The sequence below is a fragment of the Hypomesus nipponensis genome, chromosome 4, assembly GCF_054491055.1.
Source record: "Hypomesus nipponensis isolate SF chromosome 4, ASM5449105v1, whole genome shotgun sequence".
NCBI classification, from domain to species: domain Eukaryota; kingdom Metazoa; phylum Chordata; class Actinopteri; order Osmeriformes; family Osmeridae; genus Hypomesus; species Hypomesus nipponensis.
In genome coordinates, this window is record NC_140364.1 from 10,512,501 (window position 1) to 10,526,395 (window position 13,895).

A 13,895-nucleotide genomic window follows, 5' to 3' on the forward strand; every position below is an offset into this window, starting at 1 on the left:
CCCCGGAGTTTTTCCTCTCTCTCTCCCCCACACGCGCATCTCTCCATCGGGCTCTCTTCCCGTCCCCCTCCCTTGTTCTCTCTCTCTCTTTACCTCTCTTGCTTTCCCTCTCCCTACCTCTCTCTTTCTCTTTTACTATCTACCCACGCACCCACTCTCGTTCTATGCCCTGGCCGGAGTTTCCATCTCAGGCAGGTCACACACTTTCAGCTGACCTTTTAACTCCCATAATCCTCCAGACCTAATGATTGTCATCTACGCTGAGAGAATAGGAATGACCTTTTACATAACCACTCTGCTGCAGTCATAACTACTCGATCGTACACTTGCCTTTCCTCGGAAGGTGAAGTAACTAGGCATATTCCACGAATTGTAAGACACACCGCGTTCCAACGAGTTTGGTGTTTGAGTGTACAGAGTGAGTTGGGTGGATGTCTTTCCTATGTGCGGTCGTCTGCACAGTTAGTTTCGTTAGTACGGTATATGTATTCCGAGCTAGAAGGAGAGGTGGCTGTACTGAGACAAGTAGTTACTCACCAATGTCGTTTATTTTGATGTTGGGTCTGACGGTGTAGTCAGGAGGGGTTTGGCTGTCATCATTATCATCCTCATCTGCCTGGGACACTGACAGACAAAGACAGCAAGGCACACACATGATTATATACACACACACACACCGTGTACACTGATACTGGACAGGGATGCATGTACACACACACACACACACATTGTATGCACAGGGACAAGATGTTATCGGCATTCAGTGCCCAACACCCACACCAAACATATGCAATGTTTTTCATAACACCCACTGCACTAACGCCATGACGGGTATATAGAGAATTTGACAATAACAGCTGCTGAGCAGTGCATTGAGGCACAGAGAAGAAAAGCATCTGACAGAGTCGAGACGCTGAATTCAAATAAACTCCTCTTTGTGTCACCGAGGGAAATGGGTATGTGGCTGATCCATATTAAACTGAACAAGTGGAAGCAGCATGTGTTGCTGGATGTACAGGGATTTAAGACCTTGGTGGTGGATGTTGTTGAACCAGGTAATATCTGAACAAATAAGACACATATGTTCTGGATGTGTGCCTAGCTCTCTAAAGTGAGACGATAGGACTGAAACAAAATGAGAGGTGAAAGAATACCACAGAGACTAAGTAGAAAATTCTAAACAGCGTACTAAAACACAGAGAGTCTACACACAAACACACAGCAACCATCAAAATCTCAAACCAAACATACAGACATACAGTCCCTTACAAACACACACACACGGACATGCACGTACACACACACCCACACACACATACTAAAAGGAGTGGACCCGGGGATAGATGAGCCGTGACATTAAAAGAGTGGGGGTTAAGGTGATGTGTACACAGGGGCTGACATTGGCCTGAGAGTGGTATAGATGAATGCTGACAAGGTTAGGTGTGTGTGTGTCTGTGTGTGTGTGTGTGTGTGTGTCTGTGTGTGTGGTGGGGTGGGGTGCTTTCAGTACTGGGCTCTGATCAAAGGCCCTCGGGGAGAGGAAGGCAACTGGGGTAAAAAAAAATCACATAAACTGCCACTGAGAGGCATTACCATCTGAGAGACAAAGCACAGCAAGAGAGAGAGAGAAAAAAAAAAAGAAAAAAAAATAAACATGACTGTTGTTGAGGATTGCATCGAATAACAGAAAAAGCCTGCAAGAACCATTAACATCATCGCTGTAGCCATTGTTTGATTCATATGGTCAATAGAAAGAGAGATAGGCTTGACAAAGACTACAACAAGGAATCGAGTGAGACAAAACACTGTATGGAAGGTTTACACACCTGAAAGGGAAAAAGCCAGAAAGAGAGAGAGAGAAACCCAAGACAACAGAGCAGAGAGATTTGGTCTGTGCCTACAGTAAGTGCTTTTGTCTGAAGCTATGTGCTTATGTGCTTTTGAATGTTTTCTTAATAGAGATACTTGACAGGGACTGCAGATGGAAAAGAGCCTGTCAGGCGAAATCTGGGACATGAACATGATGGACCTTGAAGTGATGGTATTAAGTTCTCATGTAATGAAATAAGCATAAAACGTAAACATAGACAGAGACCAGTTGACAGGGCAGGCAGTGGAGGAACAGAGGGCAGACGGTGTAGGAAGAGAGGGCAGACAGTGGAGGAAGAGAGGGCAGACGGTGGAGGAACAGAGGGCAGACAGTGGAGGGAGAGAGGGCAGACAGTGGAGGAACAGAGGGCAGACAGATGCTTACCCGTGGAGCAGCAGACGTACACCCTCAGTCTCAGACAGCTGTGGCCGTGGTGATGCGTGGGCGTGGCTGCCAAAGAGTACAGATATGTGTTAGTCCTCTGCCCTCTGCAGGCCGCCATACAAGCCAACGCTCGTGACACAAGACACTGACAACCATGGGGGCGACCAGATCCCTCATCATGTTGTTGTTCTTATTCTGCTGTTCATCATCATTCCGCTCTTCCTCCTGTCATCATCCTCCTCCTGCTAGTCTTCACCATCATCATCGTCCTGCTGCTCTCCCCATTCATGGTCATCCTCCTCTTAATGATCGTTCTACTCTTCCTACAATCACCATCCGCTTCCTCCTCCTCCAATCATCGTCCTCCTACTCCTTCCCGTCACCTTTATCATCCTACGTCTGATTCCCCCCCACCCATCATCATCATCATCATCACCATCACCATCCTCCTCACTATCAATATAATCATCAACCTTCTCCTCTTCCTCAACATCATCATCTTCACAGGGGACTCACAGATGTAGTAGTACTCGTGGCCCACGTTGAACTCGTAGCCCAGCGAGAAGGCGCTGTATCGCTGAAACTTTTCTGAGAACTTGATGGGTGCGTGGGGCGCGTGGGGGCGGTTGCACTCCCACCTCTTGAAGCCCATCTGAGGGTCGCAGGTGCGGTAGCCACGGTAACTGACCATGTAGAGGACATACTGCTCGGCAGTGGAGCGCTCTAGCGCCCCCCGCTGGCTGGAGTTGTAGTGCGGGCAGTAGATATCCAGGTAGTCATTAACACTGACCTGCACTGTGTAGCCTTCCCTACGCAAGCTGGAGAGAAAGAGAAGGAAAGCAGAGGGGGGGAGAGATAGAGAGGTTACAAGAGATAAGAAAGGATGAGTGCAATGATACAGGAAGATATCGCACAACTGTAAGACTCTGCTACAGAGGGATATTTTCCTCCCTCTGCATAAAATACCCATTTCCTCATTCTGTTCCCCCAAGGCCCCTGCCAGGGAACCTAGCTGCAGAAAATAATATTCTCCCAAACTACAACTCCCTGAAGGCTGCAGTCACTGAGGTGGAAGGAGACCGTATCAGTGGCTTGAGAGGTGTTCTTCTGCCTCAGGGGAACACACAGTAACATGTAAAGGGCTTCTGGATAGCACTGATGACCAATGTTGTTTTAGCCGGTACATAGGGTCAGTCCTGGGCAGTGTGCCGTGACATTGTGGAGGACAGAGAGATGCACTCACATATACTGGACACATATACTGGAAACACTATACACATAGTCACATTATCATTCAGACACGTACACAAATTCACACACATACACAAGTTACCACAGGTACACAAACCCACAGACACACACACACACACAATTCTGATGACTCTGACTCTCAGTCAGGACACAATGCGTGTGCTAATGGATTTCAACTTTCCCCCATGTCATTACTCTGTTTAAAGTACTAAGTACACTTATTAAAATCATTAGACAAAGGTTGACAATAACAAGAAGATATCATTAACATGATCCTGCAGGTGCAGAAGGGAGAACGTAGGAGTAGGATTGCATTCTTCCCTGGCGGCGGGTTGGAGAGTGGTCCATTTACTGGAGTAGCAGTAACGGTTAGCCACCAGCGGGTGGCAGTAAGGTGCTGCATTCTGCCCATGGTTTTACTCTTTCACTTTCTTGTGCTCTTCTTTCTTTCATTCTCTCTTGTTCTGTACTTTTTTTTTACGCACTCTCATTGTTCTTAGTCACACAGTACATGTATGCAAACTCACAAACAGACACGCGCACGCACACACATACGCACGAGCGGTAGTCTATACTAGGTCAGGTCTCAAGAGAGATTATTATTCAATTACAAAATGAGGATCAGGAATGTCACAACACCTCTCCCTTTCTCTCTCTATCTCTTTAACTGTCTTATAAATATTATCTTGCTTACTACAATGTGGCTGCATCGCTTTGTCTTTTTTATTTGTATTTCGCTCCCGCCCTCTCTCTCTCCCTCTCTCTTCTCCTTTCCCTCTTTTGCCATTACACACATGCTAAGGCAGATGAATATCGTATCTTTTAACCACTGTTCCTTCCCTGCCATCAATCTTATCTCTCCCCCACCCGTGTCTCTCTGATGCAGGATGACAGATTTGAGTCTTGCAGTGTTGCGAGAAGAAACAACACAGCCATGCTTCAAAGGGACTATATTTAGAGAGGGAGGGGGGGCATGGGGGAGGGAAAGAGAGATGTGTGTGTATGTGTGCGGGGAGGAGGGGGGGTGAAGCGTGGAGAGGTTTGAGAGAGAGAGAGAGAGATAGAGGAGGGTGAGAGTAGAGGAGGTAGAAGAGGGGGAGTAGAGGAAAGGAGAAGAGGAATGTGATGACATATGGGGAATCATGGACACAAATGGGGTGGAAATGCAGAGAGGAAGAGAGATGCAGTCACTGAGAGTGGAGCAGAAACGAGAGAAACGAGGGAGAGAGAGTACGACTTGCGACTCCCTTGCGGGTAACACGCCCTTCTCTGTGTGTGTGTGTGTGTGTGTGTGTGTATTTTAGACTTCTTCATATTCTGCTTAGTGTTGTTCTAGATGGAACGTCAGACCACGCGGTTATATCATCATTCAGTCACAAAGGCTCGGCCTAGTGTAAGGCAGGAGGAGGAGAGGAGATGAGACAGGATGAGAGGAGAGGGTATCTATAGGGGCAAGGACTTATATAAGCACTCCACTTAGAGCCACAACGCAGAGGTGCTGGGGCAAGGCAGAGAGCGAGGGATGCTATAACAGGGAGGGAGGGAGGGAGGGAGGGAGAGAGAGAGAGAGAGAGAGGAGGAGAGGGGAAAACAAAGGTTGGGAGGGAGACCGAGGAAAGGCACAACAGAGAACCGGAGACAGAGATGGAGTGATGGGGAAAGAGAGGGGGAGGAAAGGAGAGTCCGGGTGGGGGGGGGAGAAGACAGGGAACAAGACAACCAGCTGGGGAGAAGATGAGAAAGAGAGAGGGAGGGGTAAAGGGTAAAAATCTAAAGGAATGGAGGAGAACCGTGTGAGCGATGACAAACATGTGAAAGAAGCGAGGGAGAAAAGCAGAGGGGGAGACAGAGATAAAGTGTTCCCCAGGGTAGCGTATATATGTAGTAAAGCGCAAGGAAAAACTCTCCCTCTCTTTTTATCTCGTCCTCTCGTTCTCCCTCTCCCTTTCCCCCCCACCCTCTCCAGCGTTCTCTGCTGAGCATTGTCTCCATGTCGGTTTTGCTGTCTCATCATCATTTTCCTGAGTGGGAAAGCAGGCCTCGTTAGTAAAGCCAGCCCAAGCTGGAGACAGGCGAGGGAGGGGGGTGGGGGGTGGGGACAACAAGGGAGAAGGGAGGTGGGGGGGAGACAAAAACAAAGACTAAGATAGCATGACTTACACCAGGTACACCGGTACCTTTTACATCTAGCACATCTTTCACAAAAAGCACTAGAGAGAGAGACAGAGAGACAGAGAGAGAGAGAGAGAGAGAGACAGAGAGAGACAGAGACAGAGACAGAGAGAGAGAGAGAGAGAGAGAGAGAGAGAGAGAGAGAGAGAGAGAGAGAAAGAGAGCGAGAGGTGAACAAGATCGAAATCTTCCAGGTGGTACCGGGTCGGCCATTCCTAAAAAAACACCTGAATGGGTGATCACACAACTACCCAAAACCTCTATTCCAAACTCAGTCTGTTGTTAACCACAACACTGGGGATAACCTCAGACTGGTTATTCAATCATAATACATGCTTGGATCAAACCACCATGAGGTCATCATAACATCACTCGTACATGAGGTAACCAGGATGGACGGATGCTAAAACACCATTGACTCATGTAACAACATCAACCAGTTTTGAAGACAGGAAGCAACTGATTTTCTATCAGTCTTTCTATCGGTCTTTTCTGTGCTATGAAGAGCCAGTCTCGCCTGTTTCTTCTCTGTACCTCAGCCTCAAAACTCCTTCCACACGCCCTCTGTCTCCTGACAACGTGCCAGTTGATTGAGTTAGCCTCGTTATTCAGTGCCCATACTCCGAAGTTGTTCCAATCCAAAATGGCGGAGGAGGAGAGCCGACACTGAGGACCTGAGAGGCTTCGCTGAGAAAAGTGGCAGACGCTACTGCAGCAGCCTCCCAGTACCGGAGGGGATCCCAGAGTCCCTGGCTGCCACCATTGGCGAGCAGTGATGATGATTCAGAGATGAGTCAGGGCTTTGGTGACGCTGATGGGTTGGTGGTGGAAATGGGGGGCTTGGATTGTGTAGCCTGAGCACTCAGTGTTAGTGTGTGTGTGTGTGTGTGTGTGAGGTGGGGGGGGGGGTAGAGGAAAAGGGTTAAGTGTTGGGCCATCTAAACGTTGCTCTAGCCCCTCAGTCTGGTGGCTCACACGTTGGGGAGACAGGAAAGGAAAGTGGGATGGAGAAAGAGGGAGGGAGGGAGGGCATCGAGGGAGGTTTTTGGACTGACTGGCAAGCTGGATACAGGCTGGACTGGCAGGCTGGATACAGGCTGGACTGGCAGGCTGGATACAGGCTGGACTGGCAGGCTGGATACAGGCTGGACTGGCTGGGCTGGATACAGGCTGGACTGGCTGGGCTGGATACAGGCTGTATACAATTAGCTGGAGACTTCTGTGTGGACTTCTGTGACAGCAGCCATAGTCATTTAGAAAACGAGACACAACAAAATCACTTCCAAAAGCAATCTCCCAATGACGGACACTGTAGTAAGAATCATTGACATACTAATGTGCTGCACGTCAAATTCAACAGAAGTCAGTTTTGGAGTGTCTTCCCCGTCCTGCTGCAGTGACAAGTGACAAGGGGACCTTTCCAAGGCGGCCATCTACTTGTATGCCCATATTACCATTGAAGGGCTGAGCTCTCTCTATTCATCCGTGTTTTTCAAAGCCCTCAGTTGAACAGTGAAGCTTGTTCTCTCCCTCGCCTCTCTCTTCCTGTTGTCCTGTTGTTTGCTCAGAAGGAGGCATGCAGGTGTCGGAGCTGACAGGGATTTTTCTCGAGACTGTAAAAGGTTGTGTCAGACAATGGAGGCCCCCTTCATCAGGACGGATTCTTCCACCGTTCGACACCTCAGTGGGAATGTCACCGCCATGTTCAGGGTAGGAAAAGGGAGGGGGGAGTGGGGGGGGGGGGTGGTAGGGGGGAGCGGGGGGGGAGCGAGGGGGTGGGAGGGGGGAGAGGGGGGGTGGCGGCCATCGAAGGAAAACAAAAGCTCTTATCTTGGGGAGACGTCTAAAGTCAGGCCACAGGCGGTATGGGTAAGATAAGGGCCCAAATGGGACCACACAGTCCACACACACAACGTGGGCGCACACTCTTTCTCTCACACACTCGACACACACACGGGCTACGTGGTTATATCGTACAAGTGCACCGACACCGGGGTGCGGAATGAGTTTCTGCTGAGCAGTAACCTCCAAAAAATGTCATATTATCAGGCTGAGCCGGTGAAGTAGCACACGGGCCGTAGAACAAGAGAACTACTTCCATCTGTTCAAAGTGCTGTGTGTGTGTGCTTTGAAGTGGCGCGTGCGAGAGCCCCTGCTCACTGTCACAGGAAGACTGCCACAGTGGGGTGCTACCTTTCACAACCCCTTTAAGCCTCTCCTTTGGGTTGGCACTGAGAGAGAGTAAGAGCAGGAGAGTGTGTGTGTGTGTGAGAGAGAGTGCTAGACAGAGAGAGAGAGATAGAGAGAGAGAGAGAGAGAGAGAGAGAGAGAGAGAGAGAGAGAGAGAGAGAGATTGAAGGAGAGAGAGAGACAGAAAGAGAGAGAGAGAGAGAGAGAAAGAGAGAGAGAGAGAGAGAGAGAGAGAGAGAGAGAGAGAGAGAGAGAGAGAGAGAGAGAGAGAGAGAGAGAGAGAGAGAGATGGAAGGAGAGGGGGAAAAGGAACAAGAGTGTAGGACCTATTTCTAGATTGGACCCTACACACAGGGACAGTGCCAACCAAATAGAACCTGGCTTTTAACTTTAAGCCAGAACAACTGCAGGGATTTAACTGCACACACATACAAACCTACATAGTGCAGGTCATTATAATTATAATACAGTCTCACCCGTGTGCACACATGCATGATTAGCAAAGGCACACCGGATTCTCCTCATACAACCTCACACACTTCTAAATGAATGCACAGACACACACAGAATGTAGAATCACCTCTTCCCACACATAAAACACTTAAACATACACAAATTCCACTTGCCACCCACACACACACACACATATTTTACATACAGAACACGCACAGACCTCTTCCTATATTAATATTTGATCTGTTCTTAAAATAAACCGTCCCTTTACCGGTCCACTGTCTGTTTGTGTAAACAACCAATCTACAGCTTCAGGCCAGTGGAGGGGAGGTCGTTACTGTATTAACACCTGACAGCAGAGTGCACAGGTCAGTCCACACGGCCCACTGGTGCTGGGGAGAGAGGAGGACAGGTAGGTCTCTCTCTGCAGCCCTCTAAAGAGGCAGGACTGGAGAGAGAGCAGACCGGGAAGGTATCTCTGCAGCCCTCTACAGAGGCAGGACTGGAGAGAGAGCAGACCGGGAAGGTATCTCTGCAGCCCTCTAAAGAGGCAGGACTGGAGAGAGAGCAGACCGGGAAGGTATCTCTGCAGCCCTCTAAAGAGGCAGGACTGGAGAGAGAGCAGACCGGGAAGGTATCTCTGCAGCCAGAGAGGAGGTGATGCCTGGCTGGCTCTGAGCTGCCGGAGTTAAGATGGGCCATATTTTACTCTCTGAATAATTGACTGACCCTAGCCCACGTTTCTCTCTCTCACGTCACTCTCTCTTTTCCCCCACTGTGTCGCTCTCTCAGTACCATGGCAGACACCATATATACATAAGAGCAGGTGTACTAAAGTAAGCATTCTTAAGATAGTTATGACCTTGCGCCAGCACCTAACGTGGATGCAGTTTTTTTCATTTTTTTTTTTTCAGACCTAGACAAAGAGCCGACTTGCCAAGCGCGATGGAAAGTCTAAGACCAGACATGTGGCTTCCATCCATTCCCACAAGGGAACAATGCCGTTCATGAACGCTGTTCATCCTCGCATCAATGTTCTCTGTCTAAAGGGTCGATAAAGTTTGTGAACTTGTGTCTTGGTGAGTGCACGTCGCTGAGACGAGGGACAGTGCGTCGCTGGGATCCGCCAAGGCTGCAGCAGCTGGCTGGTGGTATTAAGGGGTCGTGCCGCGTGCCACCGCCTACTGGAAGCGAGCCCTTTGCACGCCTGCCAAAACACGGCCGAGACAGAGAGCCCCACGGAGGGGAGGAGAAAGACTGGAGGAGGGAAGAAAAACAGAAGGGAGAACTGCAATGACAGGCGGACAGGCTCTCCAAGATCACACATTAGATAATTGGTGTAAAAAGCCGTCTTCTTCCCGAGTGGGTGGCGTGAGGGTGTGTGTGTGTGCGTGCGTGTGAGTGCGTGTGTGTGTGTGGGGTAAGGAGGCAATGTGGTGGACAAGCATACCCCCCCCCCCCCCCCCACCACCACCTGCCTGGAGCATTGTTGCAGCGTCTCCGTGGCAGCGGGTGTTAAAAGGCATGGGCACGAAGACTCTGAATGTCTCTGCTGCGGGTTAGGATGCCTAGCTGGTGTATTACACTCCCCTGGCTGGATATGGGAGGCGCTGATCTCTCTCTCCATCTCTCTTTTTTGTATTACTCGTTTCTCTCACACACACACACACACGCACACCTTAAAAAACACACATGCACCGCACCCCTCAGTATCTCTATCTGTCTGCATATTTCTCTCCTCTCTCTCTTTCTCTCCCCACCGCCCCCCCCCCACCGCCCGTTTCTTTCTCTCCCTCTCTTCCTCGGAGCACCGTGTGGCTCAGTGATGTGCTCGTGCCCTTTCATAATTCATGGAGTTGTTCTTATGGCTGAGGCAGCCATGTCGGATCTGAATCCTAGCTGAAAGACTCAGTCAGACGGGACTCCGTCAGGGAGAGGAGGTTGTGGGTCAAGGTGCTGCAGATTCAAGCTCTAAACCAAACATCTCAGCCGGCCTGAACTCATGCAGGGAGGTTTACGTGAGGAGATACAACACATGAACGTGTGCTAAAACCCTGACTCTGACTCGAAACAAAGACGGGTGATGCAGCGAGGCTTCAGGGTCGATGTCGATGGTGTGGGTGTTTTTCAAGTTGGAAAGAGACAAGGAGATATTGTTGAAGGATCTTCTTAAGCACACACATGCATACTGAAACTGCGCTTGCGTGCGCTCACACACACACACACACACATACATAAACACATACACGTAAACACACACACGTAAAAAGACCCATATAGTTGTGCATCCATCCAATCAATGCCAGTGACATTTATGGTAAAACACACACACAATCTCTCCACACACTCACTGTCACACACCCTCACTGTCACACACCCTCACTCACACACTCCAAATGAGAAAAAGGCTCGTTAGCTACTTTAATCAGTGTTAATCACTGCAGACTCTCGGCCCACTGTCAGAATCGGACCTGTCTGTCTGGCTTTAACAGAGACAGAGCCAGGAAGAGAGGGAGCGACAGGGAGAGAATGACAGAGAGAGAGAGGGAGAGAAGGATATGGAAAGAGACAGAAATACAGAGAAATAGAGAGAGAGAGATAGAAAGAGAGAGAGATTGAGAGAGAGAGATATAAAAAGGATGGGAGGGAGAAAGAGGGACAAAGAGAAAAAGGCTGAAAACGGACTGCAAAATTGGAAAAATTGTATCTAAAAATACCCACACGGCCCACAGAGCTGTGCGTCTGGAGCAGTTTTGATGTACTTTATCTTGTTTTTCAAGGTCTGTTTCTTAAGGCCCATATGGCTGTGCCGGGGCGGGGGAGGTGGTCAGGCCAAGCCCGCGCCGCCGGGTTTTAATTTCAGTCAGGGGCAGAGGGACAGAGCGCCAGAGAGGGACAGAGGGAGGGATGGAGCGAGCGAGGACTGCAGAGGAAGCCGGGCAGAAAGATAGAGGAGGGAGAGGGTAGGAAAGAAGTAGAGATGAAGGGATATAGGGAGACAAGATAAGGGGAAGGGGCTTTGGAGCTTGGGAGGGGAGGGGGGGGGGTGAAGGGGGAGGGGGGTGGAGATGGGGGTGGAGGTGGGTGGGGGGGGGTGCAACAGCACCCAGAAACGGAGATAGAGGTGAGGCAATGTGCTTTAGCCGTGAGGAGAAGAAAGGGAGGCTGAGATGGAGGGAGGCAAAGAGGGGGGAGGGGGGCAATAGAAAGATAAGCGGAAAGATTATTAAGAAAAGATGTGTAATGTATAAATAAATCATGACAAAGGGATGGGGGAGAGGAAGAGGAATGTGTTAAGGTGAGCTGAAAATGATAGAGTTGAACTTGGGAGCGGGGGACAAAAGAGAGATAGAGGGAGTCCGAATTGAAGGCGGGGTGTGGGTGAAAGGGACTGAAAGAAGTTGGAAATAGATGTTTTATCCATATGTAATACGACTTTGAGCTTTGGATATGGCCTTCACGGTGTAACCAAAACTTGTCCAGAACTTGGCAGGTTAGACAGAGGTCAAACGGGACTGCCTGTACTGTCTGTGTGTGTGTGTGTCTTGATTCAAATTCCAGATTAAGAGAGTAGAGACTCAAATTCTGCCATGGGCCTGGTCCCCAACACGGGCACCTGAGTGGGTGTAAAGATAGCATACACGGTGCACAAACACACACACACGACTAATGTGCTTCTCTTGTACTGATGTGAGTGTAAGCCTGTGGGTGCTGGCGCTGGCGCTGGCGCTTGATGGAGCGGGTCAGAGTCATTGTGTTTAAGAGAGCTAGCGAGGACGTGGCAGAGAGTGGGGTTCAGGACTCATGGCTGCGGGGTGGAGAGAGGGTTAAGGTTGTTTGATTTACGAGATGTTGGTCGTGGGACGGTTTGCTTCACACTGTGATGGGTTAGCGTCATACGGAGTACTTAAATGGTACATAGAGACATGCACACGCAGACACGCACACACACGCTCGCTCGCCTGCACACCTTCGCCCGACACCAACACACACGCACTGGAGCTGGGCTCAACAGTCCCGTGTTGCAGCCATGGCAGAATACTCTCAGTGATTGACGGCTGTCACTGTCAGGAGGACAGGGATCACCAGGAGGAGAAGAGAAGGAGTGAGGGATGGGTGTCAGGGTGAGGGTGAAAGGCAGAGCCAGATGGAGGGACACAGATAAAGGGCAGAAGAAACAGAGAGGAAGGGGAAAAGAGAGATGAGGGAGGGATGAAGAGATGACCGCCCCCCCCCCCTCCTCATCCTCCTTTCTGTCATTTTCTGTGATCGTCTGTTCCTCCTGTTCTCTCTATCAGCGAGTCAGTAACCTTCAGCACAAGACTGAACTTGAGATGATGAATTGAGACGGAGACGAAGAGAAAGGACAGAGATTAGGAAACACCGACAGATGATGAAAAATGACAAACAGGGAGAGGGGTTAGAGGAGGAGGTGAGAGAGAGGGAGAGGGCAAAAGACAGTACGAGAGAGAGATAGAGATAGAGGGGGAGAGAGAAAGTGTTAGAAATGAAGGTGACATTGGGGTAAGCAGGAGAGGGGAACCTGGTTTTTAGCTGGAGGACGGCCACAGGATGACATTAGTGTTACACACTTTGGCTGCTCCCACTGTGAGGCACATGCACATTAAGGGGTAAAAATAAGCGTCTTATGAATACTTATGCCTAACCAGTGGGGAGCCAGTCATGTTTCCCATCCACCTCTAGCCCAAAGTGAGAACAAGCCTGATAACCTTCACATGACTCGTACATACCTGTATCACAAGACAGCCTGAAATAAACAACAACAATAGAGTTTGACACTGTCCTGGTTACTGAATAGATCAAACACATCAAATAAACCCTCGCCATACTTCAAACCTTTCCAACAACCAAAAAGACAAGCTGAAAACATAGTGTGAAAATCTCTGTGAATAATCTGCAGTGCAGGATTCAAAGCTGTTTCTAAGTTTAGAATCATAGCATAAAGCGGCATGCGACTGTTTGTCGGAATACCTGGGGGTTGTGTTGCAGAGGACTTCAGTTGGTTTTGGGAGCAAGACTGAATGGCTGTGTCCTCGGGGCTGGGAGGGAGCACTCGTGAAGGTGTGAATGGACATTATTCATCATGGGTATGTGGATGACAGCATTGGCTTTGTATATACGGATGTTGGTCCAAAACAATAAGCAGAGACACGGACCCAGCCACAGTTCTTGTGTGACTGCCCAAGTATCCTCCTTCGTAGACGATAACACTATGTTTTCTGTAGGGATGTCCTGTGAAGACTGCCAGGCTTGGAGACGGGGGGGAACCGAACAAGTCAAACCGAGGGACGTACGGAACAGCCGATGCGAGGTGAGGAAGGGGGAGAGCGACAGCGAGGGATGACAGCTGTGGGTGAGAAATGCAGAAGGAAGGGGAAAAGGGAAAAAAAAATGGAGATCAAGAGGAAGAGGTTCAAAAAAAAAGGTGCGTGAAATGATGAAAACGGCAGTATGGCACCCCACCACTCCCCCTCCCACTTTCTTCATCACACCAAGACAGTGCCCTTTCCCTCTCTCTCCGAGTCAAGCATAAACGAGTGGAATGACAGACAGA

The 13,895-nt window shown here is 49.5% G+C and overlaps 1 protein-coding gene across 1 annotated transcript in view; it reads right to left on the reverse strand.

Moving 5' to 3' along the window:
- Positions 1-13,895, reverse strand: part of efna3a (ephrin-A3a) — a 40,617-nt gene that overhangs the window by 4,273 nt on the left and 22,449 nt on the right. Inside the window, exons 2-4 of the mRNA XM_084695498.1 lie at positions 2,771-3,072; positions 2,255-2,320; positions 538-624 (exon numbers count right to left, since the gene is read on the reverse strand). Coding sequence (XP_084551624.1) covers positions 538-624; positions 2,255-2,320; positions 2,771-3,072 — 455 coding nt within the window. The remainder of the gene's footprint in view (positions 1-537; positions 625-2,254; positions 2,321-2,770; positions 3,073-13,895) is intronic.